The sequence below is a fragment of the Salmo trutta genome, chromosome 23 (assembly GCF_901001165.1).
Source record: "Salmo trutta chromosome 23, fSalTru1.1, whole genome shotgun sequence".
NCBI classification, from domain to species: Eukaryota; Metazoa; Chordata; class Actinopteri; order Salmoniformes; family Salmonidae; genus Salmo; species Salmo trutta.
Genome location: NC_042979.1, coordinates 48,836,184 through 48,861,204, shown reverse-complemented (window position 1 = coordinate 48,861,204; position 25,021 = coordinate 48,836,184). Strand labels below are relative to the sequence as shown.

At 46.0% G+C, this 25,021-nt stretch overlaps 1 protein-coding gene and 1 long non-coding RNA gene across 3 annotated transcripts in view; both read right to left on the bottom strand.

Annotated features, from left to right (window-relative positions):
* LOC115160175 (FSD1-like protein) overlaps nucleotides 1-25,021 on the bottom strand; it is a 68,632-nt gene that overhangs the window by 37,484 nt on the left and 6,127 nt on the right. For both annotated transcript variants that reach the window (XM_029710561.1, XM_029710560.1), the window contains exons 2-4: nucleotides 9,112-9,207; nucleotides 8,744-8,875; nucleotides 2,656-2,757 (exon numbers count right to left, since the gene is read on the bottom strand). In XM_029710561.1, the coding sequence (XP_029566421.1) occupies nucleotides 2,656-2,757; nucleotides 8,744-8,875; nucleotides 9,112-9,207 (330 nt within the window). The remainder of the gene's footprint in view (nucleotides 1-2,655; nucleotides 2,758-8,743; nucleotides 8,876-9,111; nucleotides 9,208-25,021) is intronic.
* On the bottom strand, nucleotides 23,460-24,812 carry LOC115160176 (uncharacterized). Its single transcript, XR_003869022.1, has 3 exons — nucleotides 24,033-24,812; nucleotides 23,843-23,880; nucleotides 23,460-23,630 (listed from the first exon to the last, which is right to left on the bottom strand). It is a non-coding gene; the product is annotated as an uncharacterized LOC115160176 (long non-coding RNA).

Here is a 25,021-nt window from a genome sequence, read left to right as displayed (position 1 = left end):
GGAAGTAGCTAGCCAACTTTAGCCAGTTAGCTTGACTGCTGTTGTGAGGAATGCTCGGTTCAACCTGTCTCCTCCGCCAGACCGTCCAGTGTCAATAGTGTACGCTCGGAGAGCAAAATGCTCTGAATTTATGAACGCGGAGAGCACTCAAACACACTGGAGGCAATTTACGAACGCACACTTAGTTATCAATTAAATGTATTTGCCTATCACAGTGCCATTTGTTTTCTCACCAAAGCCCCATATACTACCTACCACTGCGACCTGTATTCTCTCGTTGGCTGGCCCTCGCTTCATATTCGTCGCCAAACCCACTGCCTCCAGGTCATCTACAAGTCTTTGCTAGATAAAGTCCCGCCTTATCTCAGCTCACTGGTCACCATAGCAGCACCCACCTGTAGCACGCGCTCCAGCAGGTATATCTCACTGGTCACCCCCAAAGCCAATTCCTCCTTTGGTCGTCTCTCCTTCCAGTTCTCTGTTGCCAATGATTGGAACGAACTGCAAAAATCTCTGAAGCTGGAGACTCATATCTCCCTCACTAGCTTTAAGCACCAGCTGTCAGAGCAGCTCACAGATCACTGCACCTGTTCATAGCCCATCTGTAAACAGCCCATCTATCTACCTCATCCCCATACTGTATTTATTTATTTTGCTCATTTGCACCCCAGTATCTGTACTTGCACATTCATCTTCTGCACTTCTACCATTCCAGTGTTTAACTGCTATGTTGTAATTACTTTGCCACCATGGCCTATTTATTGCCTTAACTCCCTTATCTTACCTCATTTACACTCACTGTATATAGACTTTTTTTTCTTTTTTCTACTGTATTATTGACTGTATGTTTTGTTTACTCCATGTGTAACTCTGTGTTGTTGTATGTGTCGAATTGCTACGCTTTATCTTGGCCAGGTCGCAGTTGCAAATGAGAACTTGTTCTCAACTAGCCTACCTGGTTAAATAAAGGTGAAATGAAAATAAATAAAACATTTGGTATCGATCAAATGGACGGGCAGGCAAGTTCCCATTCAGTTGTCAAAACGTGGGTTGTGGCTAGCATGCATTGGCAGTGCGAGCTGCAGCGGCAGGGCGAGCAGACTACTATTCCCCATCGTTTATCAGTGCAACGTTGACGACCAATTAGCTGAAAAAGTTTGAGGTTTTATCTAATGTTCCCTCGTTAGATTTTAGCTCATCTTGCTCTGGCTAGCATTAGTTGTTGATCTGGCTAGCATTAGTTGTTGATCTGGCTAGCATTAGTTGTTGATCTGGCTAGCATTAGCTGTTGATCTGGCTAGCATTAGCTGTTGATCTGGCTAGCATTAGTTGTTGATCTGGCTAGCATTAGTTGTTTATCTGGCTAGCATTAGTTGTTGATCTGGCTAGCATTAGTTGTTGATCTGGCTAGCATTAGTTGTTGATCTGGCTAGCATTAGTTGTTGATCTGGCTAGCATTAGTTATTGATCTGGCTAGCATTAGTTGTTGATCTGGCTAGCATTAGATATTGATCTGGCTAGCATTAGCTGTTGATCTTGATGTGTATAACTGAGGGAGAGAGACAGCCTACCTTTTCATGGTTGTTTGATCAATAGGACTGTAAAGTTCCCAAATGTAATAGGACTCCAGTGGTATTTACATATTTACAGAAATCCATTCAGGTGTATTTTGTGGCTTTTGGTGAATGTTTTCTAATGATCTACTTACTGCCTGTAAACACACAGTCCAGTTCATAGTGAATGATGACAGGTCCTACTGCCTGTAAACACACAGTCCAGTTCATAGTGAATGATGACAGGTCCTACTGTAAACACACAGTCCAGTTCATAGTGAATGATGGCAGGTCCTACTGCCTGTAAACACACAGTCCAGTTGAAAGTGAATGATGACAGGCCCGTGTGGCAAATGGCTTATTTGCATTTAGGCATACTGTAGCTCTGATTGGCTATGGCACACCGCTTTGAGTAGACTCTGGTCCTGGACAAGACAGATGTTTTTATTCGGTTTTATTTACTGCAGTGTCTATTAATTGTCCAAAAGCACAGCCGCTTTCCCACTCTATATTGCTATAGAATTTTCACAAATTACTTACTCTATTCATTCCCAAACGTTCTATGAATTTTTTGAAAACGTGAAAATGATCACATCTAAGTGCTCGCTTGTCAGAAAATGTAAAAAAAAAATTTTTTTTAAAAAGTGTCATATTTTTGTTGTTAAAACGTTGTCAGTTCCACTTTAAGATTCTGTAAATATTATATGGGAAATTGATAGGTGAAAAATCATGTTTGTTAGTTTAATTAAGAGAACCATTCTTCCTGGGTCACCTTTAGAAGTATATTTTAAGCTTGTTAAAACAAAAACTTCTCATTCGTTTCCATTCATTTTATCACATTGTATTTAGAAACAAATCCAAAACAATCAAATAAACTTTCACTTTAGAATGGAGGACTACAAATCTACCAAATTTAGCTGGATGAGGCCAAATCTGACTCGTGTTACCCAGCAGCATTCAACGTTGACCTTTACCTACTTCCTGGTATCCCTTGTTAGCTGATCACATTCACATCATCTTCTTGTCTAAGGCCTAGACAGCCAATGAGATGCTGTTGTTTCACACCACATCCTGTATGACATCACAGACCAGCAGCCTCTACCTTAGTGAACTCATCCTCGTCTTTAGTATGCAGAGCATTGTTGGCAAACTCCAGGAGCTCCTCTGCACTCTCCAAGGCGTCGCTGCTCTGTGTCAGTTGATTCTATGGAACAAAGGGGGGGGGGGGGAAGGAAATATTGAGCTGTTACAGTACATTATTGTTTGCAGGTTTGTTTCTGTTAAAAGGCCCAAATGCAGCTGTTTTTATATCAATATCAAATTATTTCTGGGTAACAATTAAGTACCTTACTGTATGTAATAGATTTCCATTAAAATTGGCACAAACAAATTTTTTGCCAAAAAACTATTTCTCATGCAAGAATTTTTTAGCCAGGACTGCCTGAGTGGGGAGTGGAAAACTGAAAATCAAATCAAATTTTATTGGTCACATGCATATATTTTGCAGATGTAGCGAAATGCTTGTGTTCCTAACTCCAACAGTGCTGTAGTATCTAAAAACAATTCACAACAATAAACACAAATCTAAAAGAATAGAATTAAGAATATTAGATTGAGCAATGTCGGAGTAGCATTGACTAAAATACAGTAGAATAGAATACAGTATATACATAAGATGAGTAAAGCAGTATGTAAACATTATTAAAGTGACTAGTGTTCCATTATTAAAGTGGCCAGTGATTCCATGTCTATGTATATAGAGCAACAGCCTCTAAGGTGCAGGGTTGAGTAACCAGGTGGTAGCCGGCTAGTGATGGCTATTTAACAGTCTGATGGCCTTGAGATAGAAGCTGTTTTTCAGTCTCTCGGTCCCAGCTTTAATGCACCTGTACTGACCTCGCCTTCTGGATGATAGCGGGGTGAACAGGCAGTGGCTCGGGTGGTTGTTGTCCTTGATGATCTTTTTGGCCTTCCTGTGACATCGGGTGGTGTAGGTGTCCTGGAGGGCAGGTAGTTTGCCCCCGATGATGCATTGGGCAGACCGCACCACCCTCTGGAGAGCCCTGCGGTTGCGGGCGGTGCAGTTGCCGTACCAGGCGGTGCAGTTTCCGTATCATGATATAGCTCGACAGGATGCTCTCAATTGTGCATCTGTAAAGTTTGTGAGGGTTTTAGGTGACAAGCCAAATTTCTTCAGCCTCCTGAGGTTGAAGAGGCGCTGTTGCACCTTCTTCACCACGCTGTTTGTGTGGGTGGGCCATTTCAGCTTGTCCGTGATGTGTACACCGAGGAACTTTCCAACTTTTCCACTGCGGTCCCGTCGATGTGGATAGGAGAGTGCACCCTCCGCTGCTTCCTGAAGTCCACGATCAGCTCCTTTTGTTATGTTGACGTTGAGTGAGAAGTTATTTTCCTGGCACCACTCTCTCAGGTCCCTCACCTAGCTGTTATTGGCAGAGAGGTTTGCTATTGGTGTATTAACCAATTTAGCACATGGTGATGTCACCAAAGGGAAGCTGAAACTCCCGCCCATGTAAACCTGCTGATTAGACGGTCCTGTGTAGATTGTATTTTCAACCAGCAACTATCAAGAAATAACACTGTTCACATTGTTTCACACTTTTACAGTGTTCATTTCATCAGCTGTTGTACAATATGATACTGTAAAACGAAGAAAAAAAACTACATTTTGACTACACTGGGCCTTTAAGATATAATACCGTGAACATATTAAATCTTGGTTCTCTATCTAGCTGCTTACTGCAGTGCTGTTCAATGTCCTTTTCAAAAAAGGTCAAAGCTAAAAAGACAGTATCCCTCCCTGTCAAAGTGCTGTGTGTTTGGCAGTCAGCCTGAAGTCTCTGCTGAGTCAGACTGAGAATGTATCTCTATATTCCCTATACAGTGCACTGCTTTTAACCAGATCCCTATGGATGGGCCCTGGGTCAACAGTACTGCACTACAGTATATAGGGAATAGGGTACACTACAGTATATAGGGAATAGGGTACACTACAGTATATAGGGAATAGGGTACACTACAGTATATAGGACAGTATATAGGCAATAGGGCACACTACAGTATATAGGACAGTATATAGGGAATAGGGTACACTACAGTATATAGGGAATAGGGTACACTACAGTATATAGGGAATAGGGTACACTACAGTATATAGGGAATAGGGTACACTACAGTATATAGGGAATAGGGTACACTACAGTATATAGGGAATAGGGTACACTACAGTATATAGGGAATAGGGTACACTACAGTATATAGGACAGTATATAGGGAATAGGGTACACTACAGTATATAGGGAATAGGGTACACTACAGTATATAGGGAATAGGGTACACTACAGTATATAGGACAGTATATAGGGAATAGGGTACACTACAGTATATAGGGAATAGGGTACACTACAGTATATAGGGAATAGGGTACACTACAGTATATAGGGAATAGGGTACACTACAGTATATAGGACAGTATATAGGGAATAGGGTACACTACAGTATATAATCCCATTTGGGACTGAACCTGATGCTGAACAGTTTGTCAGAACTGTCCTTCCTAGAACAGGTCTTCTCATGGTCAGCTAACAGAAAGACCATCAGCTGCTATTACTAAGCCTCCTCTCAGGTTCCTGGGACCCAAGGAGAGAGGACCAGAGCGGGGGGAAAGGTAACAATTACCCCAAGGAGAGAGGACCAGAGCGGGGGGAAACAAAACAGAACACCTTCTTGGTTGGTAAAGACTAGACGAGCTCACAGTGACACAATAACATTTTGGTTCGTCAGCTGACAGACAAACTCATAATAATGGTGAATGCTGGCAAAACAAAGTCTAGTTCTTGGGAGTGTTGAACGAAAAGGAATCATGAACAACATGGTCGTCATGCTATGGGTTTAGTCATTCAAAAGAGTCGGTGCCACTGACACTCATTTAACAACTTACGAATAAATTAAACAAAAACAGGTGTATGTTATTCATTTAACTGATGAAAAAATATGTTTTCCTGAGTCACACGATGAGAAATGAGTTTGCCAGTTGATACTGTGTGTGAAGTGAGCTTGATGTAACGGGAAACAGAATACCAGGCAGCGCTCACCCTACAAAGAGGGACAATGGGTAATCTCATATCTGGGGGTAATTTCAGACACTTTTTGTTCCTGCTCAATGGACTTAGAGAGTTGGCCAGAGAACTGCCATAGCAGCACGATGACATCACACACACACACCCCAGGCTGTCTGAGAGAGGGGTGAGAGGGGTCTGAGAGGGGTGAGAGGGGTCTGAGAGGGGTGAGAGAGGGGTGAGAGGGGTGAGAGAGGTCTGAGAGGGGTGAGAGAGGTCTGAGAGGGGTGAGAGGGGTGAGAGAGGTCTGAGAGGGGTGAGAGAGGTGAGAGGGGTCTGAGAGGGGTGAGAGGGGTGAGAGGGGTCTGAGAGGGGTGAGAGGGGTGAGAGGGGTGAGAGAGGGGTGAGAGGGGTCTGAGAGGGGTGAGAGGGGTGAGAGAGGTCTGAGAGGGGTGAGAGGGGTCTGAGAGGGGTGAGAGGGGTGAGAGGGGTGAGAGAGGTCTGAGAGGGGTGAGAGAGGTCTGAGAGGGGTGAGAGGGGTGAGAGGGGTGAGAGAGGTCTGAGAGAGGTCTGAGAGGGGTGAGAGGGGTGAGACGGGTGAGAGAGGGGTGAGAGAGGTCTGAGAGGGGTGAGAGGGGTGAGAGGGGTGAGAGAGGTCTGAGAGGGGTGAGAGGGGTGAGAGGGGTGAGAGGGGTCTGAGAGGGGTCTGAGAGGGGGGTGAGAGGGGTGAGAGGGGTCTGAGAGGGGGGTGAGAGGGGGGTGAGAGGTCTGAGAGGGGTGAGAGGGGTGAGAGAGGTCTGAGAGGGGTCTGAGAGGGGTGAGAGGGGTGAGAGGGGTGAGAGGGGTCTGAGAGGGGTCTGAGAGGGGTGAGAGGAGGGGTCTGAGAGGGGTCTGAGAGGGGTGAGAGGGGTCTGAGAGGGGGGTGAGAGGGGTGAGAGGGGTCTGAGAGGGGTGAGAGGGGTCTGAGAGGGGGGGTGAGAGGGGTGAGAGGGGTCTGAGAGGGGTGAGAGGGGTGAGAGGGGTGAGAGAGGTCTGAGAGGGGTGAGAGGGGTGAGAGGGGTCTGAGAGGGGTGAGAGGTCTGAGAGGGGTCTGAGAGGGGTGAGAGGGGTCTGAGAGGGGTGAGAGAGGTCTGAGAGGTCTGAGAGGTCTGAGAGGGGTCTGAGAGGGGGGTGAGAGGGGTGAGAGGTCTGAGAGGGGTGAGAGGGGTGAGAGGGGTCTGAGAGGGGTGAGAGGGGTGAGAGAGGTCTGAGAGGGGTGAGAGGGGTCTGAGAGGGGGGTGAGAGGTCTGAGAGGGGTGAGAGGTCTGAGAGGGGTGAGAGAGGTCTGAGGGGTCTGAGAGGGGGGTGAGAGGGGTGAGAGGGGTCTGAGAGGGGTGAGAGGGGTGAGAGGGGTGAGAGGGGTGAGAGGTCTGAGAGGTCTGAGAGGGGTGAGAGAGGGGTGAGAGGGGTGAGAGGTCTGAGAGGGGTGAGAGGGGTGAGAGGGGTGAGAGGGGTGAGAGGGGTGAGAGGGGTGAGAGGTCTGAGAGGGGTGAGAGGGGTGAGAGAGGTGAGAGGGGTGAGAGGGGTCTGAGAAGGGTGAGAGGGGTGAGAGGGGTCTGAGAGGGGTGAGAGGGGTGAGAGAGGTCTGAGAGGGGTGAGAGAGGTCTGAGAGGGGTGAGAGGGGTGAGAGAGGTGAGAGGGGTGAGAGGGGTCTGAGAGGGGTGTATGGAGACTCTACAACAACATGATGGAAGATCATTTTTGGGTAAAAAAATATTTGTAACAATCATGAAAAATGCCCTGTAATGTTTCAAGTGTTCTCTATTCTATTTACATTTACATTTACATTTAAGTCATTTAGCAGACGCTCTTATCCAGAGCGACTTACAAATTGGTGCATTCACCTTAAGATATCCAGTGGAACAACCATTTCTTCAGTTTTATCTGTGAGCCAGAATAAATAAACCCAAGCAAGATCAACACCCATAACTCACAGGACAAACACACACAGATACACACACACCAGGGCTGATGCCAGATACACACACTCCAGGGCTGATGCCAGATGCACACACACACCAGGGCTGATGCCAGATACACCAGGGCTGATGCCAGATACACACACACACCAGGGCTGATGCCAGATACACACACACACACACACACACACACACACACACACACACACACACCAGGGCTGATGCCAGATACACACACTCCAGGGCTGATGCCAGATACACACACACCAGGGCTGATGCCAGATACACACACACCAGGGCTGATGCCAGATACACACACACACACACACCAGGGCTGATGCCAGATACACCAGGGCTGATGCCAGATACACACACACCAGGGCTGATGCCAGATACACCAGGGCTGATGCCAGATGCACACACACCAGGGCCGATGCCAGATACACCAGGGCTGATGCCAGATACACACACTCCAGGGCTGATGCCAGATACACACACACCAGGGCTGATGCCAGATTCACACACACCTGGGCTGATGCCAGATATACACATCACAGGAGCCTCCCAGGCATTGCATTCACTACTGAACATAAGAGACAAATCCTCTCAGCCTGTAGTATGTCACAGGGATAAGAGACAAATCCTCTCAGCCTGTAGTATGTCACTGGGATATGATACAGTATTAGGCTGTCTATTGATCCCTGTAGCTCCTAAGATTTACAGACCTATTCCTGTGTGTTGGGTTAAGGTTGGGTTTAGGGTCAGGTACCTGTAGCTCGTGAGCCTTCTGGCCCCTTCCTGTTTGATGGTGTTGGGTTAGGGGTTAGGGTCAGGGGTTAGGGGTCAGGCACCTGTATTTCCTGTGTCTTCTTGCCCCCCTTCCTGTTTGATGGTGTTGGGTTAGGGTCAGGGGTCAGGTACCTGTATTTCCTGTGTCTTCTTGGCCCCCTTCCTGTTTGATGGTGTTGGGTTAGGGGTTAGGTACCTGTAGTTCCTGTGTCTTCTTGGCCCCTTCCTGTTTGATGGTGTTGGGTTAGGGGTTAGGGGTTAGGGATCAGGGGTCAGGTACCTGTATTTCCTGTGTCTTCTTGGCCCCTTCCTGTTTGATGGTGTTGGGTTATGGGATAGGGGTCAGGGGTTAGGGGTCAGGTACCTGTAGTTCCTGTGTCTTCTTGGCCCCTTCCTGTTTGATGGTGTTGATCATGCTCTCCTTCATCTCAACCAGGACGGTGAATAACGTGTCAAACTCCTCCTCCAGGTCTGACACTACTTGTGTGGAGTTCACCTGTCACAATCACACTTATTGATTAATCTCCCCATCCAGAATCAATCTCAGCGTCACTAGTCTATAGATTAATTAACATTTCATATTTGATTCAGATTTAATTTGATTGATTGATTTAATAATGGCATATTTGGCAAATGGAAGTTACTGTACAAAATTGTGATTTTAAGGTTAATACTGCTTTCTGTTATGTTTAATGTAATTACATAAATGTTGAGCGTTATTATTTGTCTTACCTGGACACCAGCCAGAGAGTGACTAAGTGTTTCCATGAAGTTATGGAGCTCCTCATTTTTATTGGCCAATGTGGTTATTATCCTTTGTAGTGCCTCCTGAAAGACAGACACATTATGCATACGTTAAAGTGTCTTCAATCCACCAATCCATCAATCCATCAATCCACCAATCCATCAATACATCAATACACCAATCCATCAATCCATCAATACACCAATCCATCAATCCACCAATCCATCAATCCATCAATCCACCAATCCACCAATACACAAATCCATCAATCCACCAATCCACCAATCCACCAATCCACCAATACACAAATCCATCAATCCACCAATCCACCAATACATGAATCCATCAATCCATCAATCCATCAATCCACCAATCCACCAATCCACCAATCCATCAATCCATCAATCTACCAATCCACCAATCCATCAATCCATTAATCCATTGGCCTACTATTGTATTTCAGGCTAATCAATCACATGTTCAAATTGCTTGTCAGGTTTGTTTCTGTGTTAGAAGTTCACTCATGACCAATTATAACCTCCCTCTATGTTCAGGACCCTGACTGACTGACTGACTGACTGACTGTCCTCTTGGTTCCTACCATATGGCTCTTGCCCTGCTTCAGGCATAGGGAGAAATGGCATCATCAGAAGTGTCAGACAGTCAGAATCCACACAGCAGGCTTACAATAAGTTTGTCAGACTAGTGTGATGCAAAAGACAACTAGTAACTTATTATCAGGTAGTATACTAGCAAGTATAAGACCTAGGTCTGGACCCCTCGTCCACTGTTTTGTCCATACAGATTTACAGTGTGAGACAGAGGCAATCTCTACCATGGCACCCAGCCAGGGCACCTCCAGCCACCCAGCCAGGGCACCTCCAGCCAGGGCACCTCCAGCCACCCAGCCAGGGCACCTCCAGCCACCCAGCCAGGGCACCTCCAGCCACCCAGCCAGGGCACCTCCAGCCAGGGCACCTCCTGCCACCCAGCCAGGGCACCTCCAGCCACCCAGCCAGGGCACCTCCAGCCACCCAGCCAGGGCACCTCAAGGCTTCATCGGCAGCGTTTCTGGGCCGCATGCCAGTGACAGATTCAGGATCAGCACCTGCAGTTCCACTAGTCATTTAAAGCTATTCCTGTTTAAAGCTATTCCTGTTTACAGCTATTCCTGTTTAAAGCTATTCCTGTTTACAGCTATTCCTGTTTACAGCTATTCCTGTTTAAAGCTATTCCTGTTTACAGCTATTCCTGTTTAAAGCTATTCCTGTTTAAAGCTATTCCTGGTGCTGTGTGTAGAGAGCTGACATGGCTGCTGTTGAACTATGGCCACACATAGTCCAGGCTACACATGATTTGTATAAATTTGCCCTAATTTTTCTGTGTTTCTATAAAAATCGAGTCATATTCAGTAACCCACATTATAATGAAATCACCCTAAAGGCTGGTTGTGAATGGCCTACATAACAAGTCATGCTGAAACTTTACAACTGCTCTACTCTCTACTCGGACTGCCTATGGAATGAAACATGGTCTTTGTACTGTCTCTATGTGGCTGGGTATCTGGCACCAACGCAGTGACCTGGGAACCTCAACGCAGTGAGAAGACAAGGTGAGCGCTACCATCAGTCCTGTGTCATGCCAACAGTAAAGCATCCTGAGACCATTCATGCGTGGGGTTGCTTCTCAGCCAAGGGAGTGGGCTCACTCACACTTTTGCAGTTTGGTGACGAACAATGCCTTTTCCAGCATGATGGAGCACCTTGCCATAATGCAAAAGTGATAACTAAGTGGCTCGGGGAACAAAGCATCGATATTTCCCTGTAGCCTTCCCTACAGCCTTCCCTGTAGCTCAGTTGGTAGAGCATGGTGTTTGCAACGCCAGGGTTGTGGGTTCGATTCCCACGGGGGGCCAGCACAGAAAAAAAAATGTATGAAATGAAAAGAAATGTATGAAATGTATGCATTCACTACTGTAAGTCGCTCTGGATAAGAGTGTCTGCTAAATGACTAAAATGTAAATGTAAATGTATTTTGGGTCCATGGCCAGGAAACTCCCCAGACCTTAATCCCATTGAGAACTTGTGGTCAATCCTCAAGAGGCGGGTGGACAAACAAAAACCCACAAATTCTGACAAACTCCAAGCATTGAATATGCAAGAATGGGCTGCCATCAGTCAAGATGTGGCCCAGAAGTTAATTGACAGCATGCCAGGGCGGATTGCAGAGGTCTTGAAAAAGAAGGGTCAACATTGCAAATATTGACTCTTTGCATCAACTTAATGTAATTGTCAATAAAATCCTTTGACACTTATGAAATGCTTGTAATTATACTTCAATATTCCATAGTAACATCTGCCCAAAATATCTAAAGACACTGAAGCAGCAAACTTTGTGGAAATTAATATTTGTGCCATTCTCAAAACTTTTGGCCACGACTGTACAGATGAGCTATGTACAGGTGCAGTGATCTGTGAGCTGCTCTGACAGCTGGTGCTTAATAAAGCTAGTGAGGGAGATATGAGTCTCCAGCTTCAGAGATTTTTGCAGTTCGAAACAGTCATTGGCAGCAGAGAACTGGAAGGAGAGACAGCCAAACTAGGAATTGGCTTTGGGGGTGACCAGTGAAATATACCTGCTGGAGCGCGTGCTACGGGTGGGTGTTGCTATGGTGACCAGTAAGCTGAGATAAGGCGGGGCGTTACCTAGCAAAGACTTGTAGATGACCTGGAGCCAGTGGGTTTGGCGACGAATATGTAGCGAGGGCCAGCCAACGAGAGAATACAGGTCACAGTGGTAGGTAGTATATGGGGCTTTGGTAACAAAACGGATGGCACTGTTATAGACTGCATCCAATTTGTTGAGTAGAGTGTTGGAGGCTATTTTGTAAATGACATCGCCGAAGTCAAGGATCGGTAGGATGGTCAGTTTTACGAGGGTGTCATGACGTTGGCCTCTTTGGGTACAGGGAGGACAGTTGGCCCCCTCCCCTTTGTACCATCCCCCAACATACCTTCCCCCCCAACCCAGGCCCTGTGTGACAGGGTTGTAAAAACTCTAAGAGGAGAATCTCCTACCACATGTTTCATAGAGAGACAAAGGAAATTCTTCCAACTCATAGAATTGGAGAACCGAGCGACATGTGTGTTCTGGAGAAGGTATGGAAGATTGGTGAAGAATCCAGCTACGAACTGGTCCGCTTGGTACAATTTTGTGATACTCAGAAGAGACAATATAGCCATATTACCATAAAACTGTTTATATAATAGCCTCAGCGATGAGACTTGCATCATAATGGTTGTATAAAATGTATTAATAAGGATAAAGCTATTTGCAATACATTGAGATGCTATGTACTGATGTTAATGTGATAGAATTGGATTTCTGTACCAAGCTTCACTCAGCCATCGGCACGCCCCCCAAGGGACACAGACAGGACCAGGCGTCATTTGACAAGCCTGTTCAAGGGTCACTATAAAACTATACCCTGAGCTACATTTCTCTAGACCAGGCCTCCACTCCATGGCCAATAGGTTTTACCATCCAATTCCTCTACTGAAAGTGAACTATACCACGTGGTTAACTTTTAGACTATCGAGACCGACAGAATAAGAACAAGTCTTTGATATTAATTATTAGTCTGCAGCTAAGTAAATTATATCATCGAACGCGAAGACCAACGAAACATCCATTCTATAACAACATTAATGAATGTCGCTCTGAAAGATCCATTCTAACCGAGAGAGAGAGAGAGAGAGAGAGAGAGAGAGAGAGAGAGAGAGAGAGAACTCTCCATCAGAACGACACTCGAACAAGGATCCCGACGACACTGAGCGTAAATATATATTGATTGCAATTGTTCCCGAATGAGTGAGCGTTCAATTGTCAATTGTAATATTAATGAACTCTGTAGGTGTGCATCCTCAGCTGACTTTTATGATCCATTGTTCAACAGGCCGACCTGCCTGTTAGCCCATTAGGGCACATTACGCTACCAATCCTTTGTGAAGATAATTACTGTTTGTATGTTTTCTGTTAATTACTTAGTGTAGTAAATAAATGATTTTAAGACAATTGATGTATGGATGATTTTAGTAAAGACTGGGTTCGTGCAGATACAACAATTTACGACGTTTGGAATGAGACTGAACGCGAGGTAAAATACACCATTTAAACCAGAAGATAATCGGCCTATATTATAATATAGGAAAGTTATATTAGGAAAATTATAACTTTGTAATCTGAATATTTTTCTTGGTGCCCCGATCTCCTAGTTAATTACAATTAAACGATTAATCAGTTTAATCGCGTGATAATAATTACAGGGAGTTAATTGATAAACATGTCTTCAGTTTAATGGTACCCCAAAGACACGACAAGGGTATGTTTGTCAGCATGAGTGAAGGAGGCTTTGTTGCGAAATAGGAAGCTGATTCTTGTAATGCTTGTAATTATACTTCAGTATTCCATAGTAACATCTGACAAAAATATCTAAAGACAGTGAAGCAGCAATCTTTGTGGAAATATTTCATTTAATATTTGTGTCATTCTCAAAATGTTTGGCCACGACTGTACACTGTCAATATTGCCTACCTGAAAGAACTTGAATGGAATTAAAGCCTTAGGAGTCTAAATGAACGCCATCAAAATGTTCATTTGAATTTCATTGTGGTCATTGTGACGCATCATAATATTATTGGAGTCAGGAAACATAATTCTCTGAAAAACATAAACCTTTAGGGCTATATTATGTATATATATTCATTACATTCTAGTATGTTAGCTAATATGGTTAATGCATCATGCATGTTAATGGAGAATAGAATAAACAGAACAGAATAATATATATAAAATAACCCATTGACTCAGGTCCGTTTCCATCATGTCCAACCACAATAACATCAGATATCCACTGTACAATAAGGCTTCTCAACAACAACATCAGATATCCACTGTACAATAAGGCTTCTCAACAACAACATCAGATATCCACTGTACAATAAGGCTTCTCAACAACAACATCAAATAGCCACTGTACAATAAGGCTTCTCAACAACAACATCAGATATCCACTGTACAATAAGGCTTCTCAACAACAACATCAAATAGCCACTGTACAATAAGGCTTCTCAACAACAACATCAGATATCCACTGTACAATAAGGCTTCTCAACAACAACATCAGATATCCACTGTACAATAAGGCTTCTCAACAACAACATCAAATAGCCACTGTACAATAAGGCTTCTCAACAACAACATCAGATATCCACTGTACAATAAGGCTTCTCAACAACAACATCAAATAGCCACTGTACAATAAGGCTTCTCAACAACAACATCAGATATCCACTGTACAATAAGGCTTCTCAACAACAACATCAAATAGCCACTGTACAATAAGGCTTCTCAACAACAACATCAGATATCCACTGTACAATAAGGCTTCTCAACAACAACAACATCAGATATCCACTGTACAATAAGGCTTCTCAACAACATCAGATATCCACTGTACAATAAGGCTTCTCAACAACAACATCAGATATCCACTGTACAATAAGGCTTCTCAACAACAACATCAGATATCCACTGTACAATAAGGCTTCTCAACAACAACATCAGATATCCACTGTACAATAAGGCTTCTCAACAACAACATCAGATATCCACTGTACAATAAGGCTTCTCAACAACAACATCAGATATCCACTGTACAATAAGGCTTCTCAACAACAACATCAGATATCCACTGTACAATAAGGCTTCTCAACAACATCAGATATCCACTCTACAATAAGGCTTCTCAACAACATCAGATATCCACTGTACAATAAGGCTTCTCAACAACAACATCAGACATCCACTGTACAATAAGGCTTCTCAACAATAAGGGGTGTGGCCTGAGTCCTGCCCTGATCTCATTTTGCCCAGTCCACAGTCCATGTCCAGCCTATAGACCCAGTCCATGTCCAGCCTATAGACCCAGTCCATGTCCAGCCTATAGACCCAGTCCATGTCCAGCCTATAGGCCCAGCCCACAGTCCATGTCCAGCCTATAGACCCAGTCCACAGTCCATGTCCAGCCTATAGACCCAGTCCATGTCCAGCCTATAGACCCAGTCCATGTCCAGCCTATAGACCCAGTCCATGTCCAGCCTATAGACCCAGTCCATGTCCAGCCTATAGGCCCAGCCCACAGTCCATGTCCAGCCTATAGACCCAGTCCACAGTCCATGTCCAGCCTATAGACCCAGTCCACAGTCCATGCCCAGCCTATAGACCCAGCCCACAGTCCATGTCCAGCCTATAAACCCAGTCCACAGTCCATGTCCAGCCTATAGACCCAGCCCACAGTCCATGTCCAGCCTATAGACCCAGTCCACAGTCCATGTCCAGCCTATAAACCCAGTCCACAGTCCATGTCCAGCCTATAGACCCAGTCCACAGTCCATGTCCAGCCTATAGACCCAGCCCACAGTCCATGTCCAGCCTATAGGCCCAGTCCACAGTCCATGTCCAGCCTATAGGCCCAGTCCATGTCCAGCCTATAGACCCAGTCCATGTCCAGCCTATAGACCCAGTCCATGTCCAGCCTATAGACCCAGTCCATGTCCAGCCTATAGACCCAGTCCATGTCCAGCCTATAGACCCAGTCCACAGTCCATGTCCAGCCTATAGACCCACTCCAGAGTCCATGTCCAGCCTATTGGCCCAGTCCATGTCCAGCCTATTGGCCCAGTCCATGTCCAGCCTATAGACCCAGTCCATGTCCAGCCTATAGACCCAGTCCATGTCCAGCCTATAGACCCAGTCCATGTCCAGCCTATAGACGGTATAAGATAACCACACACATACCAATGTGTACTACATGTTAATTACTGATGAAGGCTAGTCATTGAGGGCCATTTGGGAAGTGTAATCTCCAGCCAAAATGTTTGGCCATTTTGTATCTGTATGTTATGTCATGTGAGAGTTCCCGGTGGGACCGAGCGAGCGAGCGAGCGACCGTTCAACATGACATGATTAGGCAGATTTGAGGATTAGGATTCACTTCTATTTAAAACTGCTGCACGACACTAGGTACAGAGTATTACTATATATGATTATACAGAACCCTACCGGGTCGTTCCATAACCCTACCGGGGTCGTTCCATAACCCTACCGGGTCGTTCCATAACCCTACCGGGTCGTTCCATAACCCTACCGGGTCGTTCCATAACCCTACCGGGGTCGTTCCATAACACTACCGGGGTCGTTCCATAACACTACCGGGTCGTTCCCTAACCCTACCGGGTCGTTCCCTAACCCTACCGGGTCGTTCCATAACCCTACCGGGTCGTTCCATAACCCTACCGGGTCGTTCCATAACCCTACCGGGGTCGTTCCATAACCCTACCGGGGTCGTTCCCTAACCCTACCGGGTCGTTCCATAACTCTACCGGGTCGTTCCATAACCCTACCGGGTCATTCCAGAACCATACTGGGTCGTTCCATAATCCTATTGGGTCATTCCATAACCCTACCGGGTCGCTCCATAACTCTACCGGGTCATTCCAGAACCATACTGGGTCGTTCCATAACCCTATTGGGTCGTTCCATAACCCTACCGGGGTCGTTCCATAACCCTACCGGGGTCGTTCCATAACCCTACAGGGTCGTTCCATAACCCTACTGGGTCATTCCAGAACCCTACCGGGTCGTTCTATAACCCTACCGGGTCGTTCCATGACCCTACTGGGTCGTTCCACCTCAAAAAGCAAAAGAAAGTACTGACACCCACCATCTCAGATTATTCTGTAATCGGTTCTGTAGTTAATAAAAGATACGAGTAGCATTCCTGAAACATCATTTTGTTGAAATATAATTTGATCTCTGAGAAATTAAGCAAATTGATTGCACCCAGATTGACAATTTTAATTGATAGGATTCAGATAATATTCAATATTAGTACCCAACATCTGATTCGGACCAAACCTTTTCCTACCAATGAGAATCCAAAGAAATGGTCAAAAGCCACCTACGGACCCCCCCCCCACCAATCCCACCCCACACTCCAATCCCACCCCACACCAATCCCACCCCACACTCCAATCCCACCCCACACCAATCCCACCCCACACTCCAATCCCACTCCAATCCCACCCCACACTCCAATCCCACCCCACACTCCAATCTCACCCCACACTCCAATCCCACACCACACTCCAATCCCACCCCTGAGTATACAGTATCAGTTCTCTATATTTGACAACTAGTATGGAGCTGTGGCTTGGAGTATTGCTTCTCCATACTACAGAGCCTTCAGAAAATATTCATACCCCTTCACTTATTCCACATTTTGTTGTGTTACAGCCTCAATTCAATTGACTCTAAACACAATACCCCATAATGACAAAGTAAATGTCAAATTTACATAAGTATTCACACCCGAGTCAATACTTTGTAGAAGCACCTTTGGCGGAGATTACAGCTGTGAGTCTTTCTGGGTAAGTCTCTAAGAGCTTCCCACACCTGGATTGAGCAATATTTGCCCATTATTCTTTTCAAAATTCTTCAAGCTCTGTCAAATTGTCTAGCAATTATCAACAACCAATCATTTTCAGGGCTTGCTATAGATTTTCAAGGAGGTTTAAGATAAAACTGTAACTCGGCCACTCGGGAACATTCACTGTCTTCTTGGTAAGCAACGCCAGTGTAGATTTGGCCTTGTGTTATAGATATTGCTGAAAATGAGAATGTGTTCTCAGTCAACTTACCTGGTAAAATAAAAATAAAAATCAAAGCAGTGCGACACAAACAACATGGAATAAACAAACATACAGTCAATAAGACAACATAAAAAGTGTGTGCAATATACAGTGTGTGCAAATGAGGTAGGATATGGGAGGTAAGGCAATAAATAGGCTATGGTGGCAAAGTAATTACAATGTAGCAATTAAACACTGGAGTGATAGATGTGCAGAAGATGAGTGTTCAAGTAGAGATACTGGGGAGCTAAGGAGCAAAATAAATCAAATAAATAACAGTATGGGGATGAGGTAGTTGGATGGGCTATTTACAGTCGTGGCCAAAAGTTTTGAGAATGACACAAATATAAATTTTCACATATGCATATACTCCAGAATGTTATGAAGAGTAATCAGATGAATTGCAATTAATTGCAAAATCCCTCTTTGCCATGCTAATAAACTGAATCCCCAAAAACATTTCCACTGCATTTCAGCCCTGTCACAAAAGGACCAGCTGACATCATGTCAGTGATTCTCTCGTTAACACAGGTGTGAGTGTTGACGAGGACAAGGCTGGAGATCACTCTGTCATGCGGATTGAGTTCGAATAACAGACTGGAAGCTTCAAAAGGAGGGCGGTGCTTGGAATCGTTCTGCCTCTGTCAACCATGGTTACCTGCAAGGAAACACGTGCCATCATCATTGCTTTGCACAAAAAGGACTTCACAGGCAAGGATATTGTTGGCAGTAAGACTGCACCTAAATCAACCATTTATCGGATCATCAAGAACTTCAAGGAGAGCGGTTCAATTGTTGTGAAGAAGGCTTCGGGGTGCCCAAGAAAGTCCAGCAAGCGCCAGGACCATCTCCTAAAGTTGATATACGCTGCACCGGCAAGATAGAACAGCACACTCCGGTAAGACGAGGGGGGGCGGTCTGTGCATATTTGTAAACAACAGCTGGTGCACGAAATCTAAGGAAGTCTCTAGATTTTGCTCGCCTGAAGTAGAGTATATTGTGATAAATTGCAGGCCACACTACTTGCCTAGAGAGTTTTCAGCTATACTTTTTGTGGCTGTTTATTTACCACCACAGACAGATGCTGGCACTAAGACCGCACTCAGTCAGCTGTATAAGGAGATAAGCAAACAGGAAACCACTCACCCAGAGGCGGCGCTCCTAGTGGCCGGAGACTTTAATGCAGGGAAACTTAAATCAGTTCTACCAAATCTCTATCAACATGTTAAATGTGCAACCAGAGGGAAGAAAATTCTAGATCACCTGTACTCCACACACAGAGACGCGTACAAAGCTCTCCCTCGCCCTCCATTTGGTAAATCCGACCACAACTCTATCCTCCTGATTCCTGCTTACAAGCTAAAATTAAAGCAGGAAGCACCAGTGACTCGGTCTATAAAAAAGCGGTCAGATGAAGCAGATGCTAAACTACAGGACTGTTTTGCTATCACAGACTGGAACATGTTCCGAGATTCTTCCGATGGCATTGAGGAGTACACTGGCTTTATCAATAAGTCCAGAGGACGTCGTCCCCACAGTGACTGTATGTACATACCCCAACCAGAAGCCATGGATTACAGGCAACATTCGCACTGAGCTAAAGGGTAGAGCTGCCGCTTTCAAGGTGCGGGACTCTAACCCGGAAGCTTACAAGAAATCCTGCTATGCCCTGCGACAAACCATTAAACAGGCAAAGCGTCAATATAGGGCTAAGATTGAATCATACTATACCGGCTCCGACGCTCGTCTTATGTGGCAGGGCTTGCAAACTATTACAGACTACAAAGGGAAGCACAGCTGCGAGCTGCCCAGTGACACGAGCCTACCAGACGAGCTAAATCACTTCTATGCTCGCTTCGAGGCAAGCAACACTGAGGCATGCATGAGAGCATCAGCTGTTCCTGACGTCTGTGTGATCACACTCCGTAGCCGACATGAGTAAAACCTTTAAACAGGTCAACATACACAAGGCTGCAGGGCCAGACGGATTACCAGGACGTGTGCTCCGGGCATGTTCTGACCAGGTGTCTTCACTGACATTTTCAACATGTCCTTGATTGAGTCTGTAATACCAACATGTTTCAAAAAGACCACCATAGTCCCTGTGCCCAAGAACACAAAGGCAACCTGCCTAAATGACTACAGACCCGTACCACTCACGTCCGTAGCATGAAGTGCTTTGAAAGGTTGGTAATGGCTCACATCAACACCATTATCCCAGAAACTGTAGACCCTCTCTATTGCACTCCACACTGCCCTTCCCCACCTGGACAAAAATAACACTTATGTGAGAATGCTATTCATTAACTACAGCTCAGCGTTCAACACCATAGTTCCCTCAAAGCTCATCAATAAGCTAAAGACCCTGGGACTAATTACCTCCCTCTGCAACTGGATCCTGGACTTCCTGACGGGCCAACCCAGGTGGTAAGGGTAGGTAGCAACACATCTGCCATGCTGATCCTCAACACTGGAGCTCCCCAGGGGTGTGTGCTCAGTCCCCTCCTGTACTCCCTGTTCACCCACGACTGCATGGCCAGGCACGACTCCAACACCATCATTAAGTTTGCAGACGACACAACAGTGGTAGGCCTGATCACCGACAACGACGAGACAGCCTATAGGGAGGAAGTTAGAGACCTGGCCGGGTGGTGCCAGAATAACAACCTATCCCTCAACGTAACCAAGACTGAGGAGATTATTGTGGACTACAGGAAAAGGAGGACCGAGCACGCAACCATTCTCATCGACGGGGCTGTAGTGGAGCAGGTTGAGAGCTTCAAGTTCCTTGGTGTCCACATCAACAACAAACTAGAATGGTCCAAACACACCAAGACAGTTGTGAAGAGGGCACAACAAAGCCTATTCCCCCTCAGGAAACTAAAAAGATTTGGCATTCATCCTGAGATCCTCAAATGGTTCTACAGCTGCAACATCAAGAGCATCCTGACTGGCTGCATCACTGCCTGGTATGGCAACTGCTCGGCCTCTGACCGCAAGGCACTCCAGAGGGTAGTGCGTACGGCCCAGTACATCACCAGGGCTAAGCTGCCTGCCATCCAGGACCTCTACACCAGGCGGTGTCAGAGGAAGGCCCTAAAAATTGTCAAAGACCCCAGCCACCCCAGTCATAGACTGTTCTCTCTACTACCACATGGCAAACGGTACCGGAGTGCCAAGTCTAGGACAAAAAGGCTTCACAACAGTTTTTACCCCCAAGCCATAAAACTCCTGAAGAGGTAATCAAATGGCTACCCGGACTATTTGCATTATGTGCCCCCCCTCAACCCCTCTTTTTACGCTGCGGCTAAAATAGTCACTTTAACTATACATTCATGTACATACTACCTCAATTGGGCCGACCAACCAGTACTCCCGCACAGTGGCTAACCGGGCTATCTGCATTGTGTCCCGCCACCCGCCACCCACCAACCCCTCTTTTACGCTACTGCTACTCTCTGTTCATCATAATTGCAGTCACTTTAACCATATCTACATGTACTAAACACCTCAATCAGCCTGACTAACCGGTGTCTGTATGTAGCCTCGCTACTTTTATAGCCTCGCTACTGTATATAGCCTGTCTTTTTACTGTTGTTTGATTTCTTTACCTACCTATTGTTCACCTAATACCTTTTTTGCACTATTGGTTAGAGCCTGTAAGTAAGCATTTCACTATAAGGTCTACACCTGTTGTATTCAGCGCACATGACAAATAAACTTTGATTTGATTTAAAACAAACTTAGGGAGGAGGCTTCTAATGTTAACATGCATGAAACCAAGGCTTTTACGGTTACAGAAGTCAACAAATGAGAGCGCCTGGGGAATGGAAGTGGAGCTAGGCACTGCAGGGCCTGGATTAACCTCCACATCACCAGAGGAACAGAGGAGGTGTAGGATAAGGGTACGGCTAAAAGCTATAAGAACTGGTCGTCTAGTACGTTCGGAACAGAGTAAAAGGAGCAGGTTTCTGGGAGCGGTAGAATAGATTCAATGCATAAATGTACAGACAAAGGTCTGGTAGGATGTGAATACAGTGGAGGTAAACCTATGCATTGAGTGACGATGAGAGTGATATTGTCTCTAGAAACATCACTTAAACCAGGTGATGTCACCGCATGTGTGGGAGGTGGAACTAAAAGGGTATTACGCTAAGGCATATTGTGCAGGGCTAGAGGCTCTACAGTGAAATAAGGCAATAATCACTAACCAAAATAGGCATATTAACATTAAGGAGAGGCATGCTTAGCCGAGTGATCATAAGGGTCCAGTGAGTAGTGAGTGATCATAGTGAGTAGCTCGGCGGGCTGGAGACACGGCGATTCAGACAGCTAGCGGGCCGGGGCTAGCGGGCCGGGGCTAGCAAGCTGGCAGTAGGGCCTTAGAGGGACGTCGCGACAGTAGAAGTCCGTTGTAACCTCCTCGTGCTGTTACGTCGGCAGACCAGTTGTGACGGATCAGCAGGGCTCGGATTGGTATAAGGGTCCAGGCAAATTAGACAAAATATGTGTAGTGGCCAAAGAATTTCAGCTAACAGTCCGATATGCTCTAGACACCTAGCGGGCCGCGGCTAGCAGATGGGCGATGGAGGAGCCAGTTGAAAACCCCCTCGGGCGGATTACGTCGGTAGTCCAGTCGTGAAGGATCGGCGGGGTTCCGTGTCGGCAGTAAAAGGTGTCCAGGCCAATTAGCAAAATAGGCCTGTATCCCTTTTAAATATATCTTGTATTTAAAAGTATAATATAAAGCTTTTTTCTGATAAAAACAAATAAAATAAAAACACGAGACTTCCATGCAATGTATTATTTTGTTAGGGTTGTCATATCATTTTAATGCCTAGCCCATTTCTCCATCAATGTTTTGGGCTTGTAGGAAAAGTCTTCATATGATAATTGCATGTTAGGGATGGATAGCCCTCTCAGAGAGCTGCCACTTGTTGGACTATTAAAGGAGAGTCAGGTTGAAGAATTAGGTTGCGAAGAGAAGGACAAACTGAAATGTTTTCACGGAGGACAGGCTTGAATTGTGAGAGAATGACCACACAATTTATTTTCATCATGAGCAAAATCTATTTGTTTTCTACCCAAAGGTTTTGGCCACGACTGTATACTGGTTGTTGGGGTGGGATTGGCGTGAGGTGTGGGGGGTGGGGGTCCGTGGGTGTCTTTTGGTAACAACCAATAATTATTCTTCATGTCTTACTCATTGGTAGGAAGAAGTTTGGTCCAAATCTGATGTTTGATACTATATTGAATATTATCTGAATCCTATAAATAAAAATGGCTGAAATAAAATAAAAATGTCAACTAAATAATGTTTCAGGAATGCCAATTTTAACCGTCTTTAACTACAGGGACGATTTGAGAACAATCTGAGATGGTGAGTGTCATGGCTGAAATGACCTGGAACGAATATGTTTTCTGATCTCTGACCTCTACGCCTAGCTAGATCTGACCTCTACGCCCAGCTAGATCTGACCTCTACGCCCATCTGACCTCTACGCCTAGCTAGATCTGACCTCTACACCCATCTGACCTCTACACCCATCTGACCTCTACACCCAGCTAGATCTGACCTCTACACCCAGCTAGATCTGACCTTTACGCCCAGCTAGATCTGACCTCTACGCCCAGCTAGATCTGACCTCTACACCCATCTGACCTCTACGCCCAGCTAGATCTGACCTCTACACCCATCTGACCTCTACGCCCAACTAGATCTGACCTCTACACCCAGCTAGATCTGACCTCTACACCTAGCTAGATCTGACCTCTACGCCCAGCTAGATCTGACCTCTACGCCTAGCTAGATCTGACCTCTACACCCATCTGACCTCTACGCCTAGCTAGATCTGACCTCTACGCCTAGCTAGATCTGACCTATACACCCATCTGACCTCTACGCCCAGCTAGATCTGACCTCTACACCCATCTGACCTCTACGCCCAGCTAGATCTGTCCTCTACACCCAGCTAGATCTGACCTCTACACCCAGCTAGATCTGACCTCTACACCCATCTGACCTCTACGCCTAGCTAGATCTGACCTCTACACCCAGCTAGATCTGACCTCTACACCAGCTAGATCTGACCTCTACACCCAGCTAGATGTGACCTCTACACCAGCTAGATCTGACCTCTACACCAGCTAGATCTGACCTCTACACCCAGCTAGATCTGACCTCTACACCAGCTAGATCTGACCTCTACGCCCAGCTAGATCTGACCTCTACACCAGCTAGATCTGACCTCTACGCCCAGCTAGATCTGACCTCTACGCCCAGCTAGATCTGACCTCTACGCCCAGCTAGATCTGACCTCTACGCCCAGCTAGATCTGACCTCTACGCCCAGCTAGATCTGACCTCTACGCCCAGCTAGATCTGACCTCTACGCCAGCTAGATCTGACCTCTACGCCAGCTAGATCTGACCTCTACGCCAGCTAGATCTGACCTCTACACCCAGCTAGATCTGACCTCTACACCCAGCTAGATCTGACCTCTACACCCAGCTAGATCTGACCTCTACACCCAGCTAGATCTGACCTCTACACCCAGCTAGATCTGACCTCTACACCAGCTAGATCTGACCTCTACACCAGCTAGATCTGACCTCTACACCCAGCTAGATCTGACCTCTACACCCAGCTAGATCTGACCTCTACACCCAGCTAGATCTGACCTCTACACCCAGCTAGATCTGACCTCTACACCCAGCTAGATCTGACCTCTACACCCAGCTAGATCTGACCTCTACACCCAGCTAGATCTGACCTCTACACCCAGCTAGATCTGACCTCTACACCCAGCTAGATCTGACCTCTACACCCAGCTAGATCTGACCTCTACACCCAGCTAGATCTGACCTCTACACCCAGCTAGATCTGACCTCTACGCCAGCTAGATCTGACCTCTACGCCAGCTAGATCTGACCTCTACGCCAGCTAGATCTGACCTCTACGCCAGCTAGATCTGACCTCTACACCCAGCTAGATCTGACCTCTACACCCAGCTAGATCTGACCTCTACACCCAGCTAGATCTGACCTCTACACCCAGCTAGATCTGACCTCTACACCCAGCTAGATCTGACCTCTACACCCAGCTAGATCTGACCTCTACGCCAGCTAGATCTCACGAGCGTTACGTA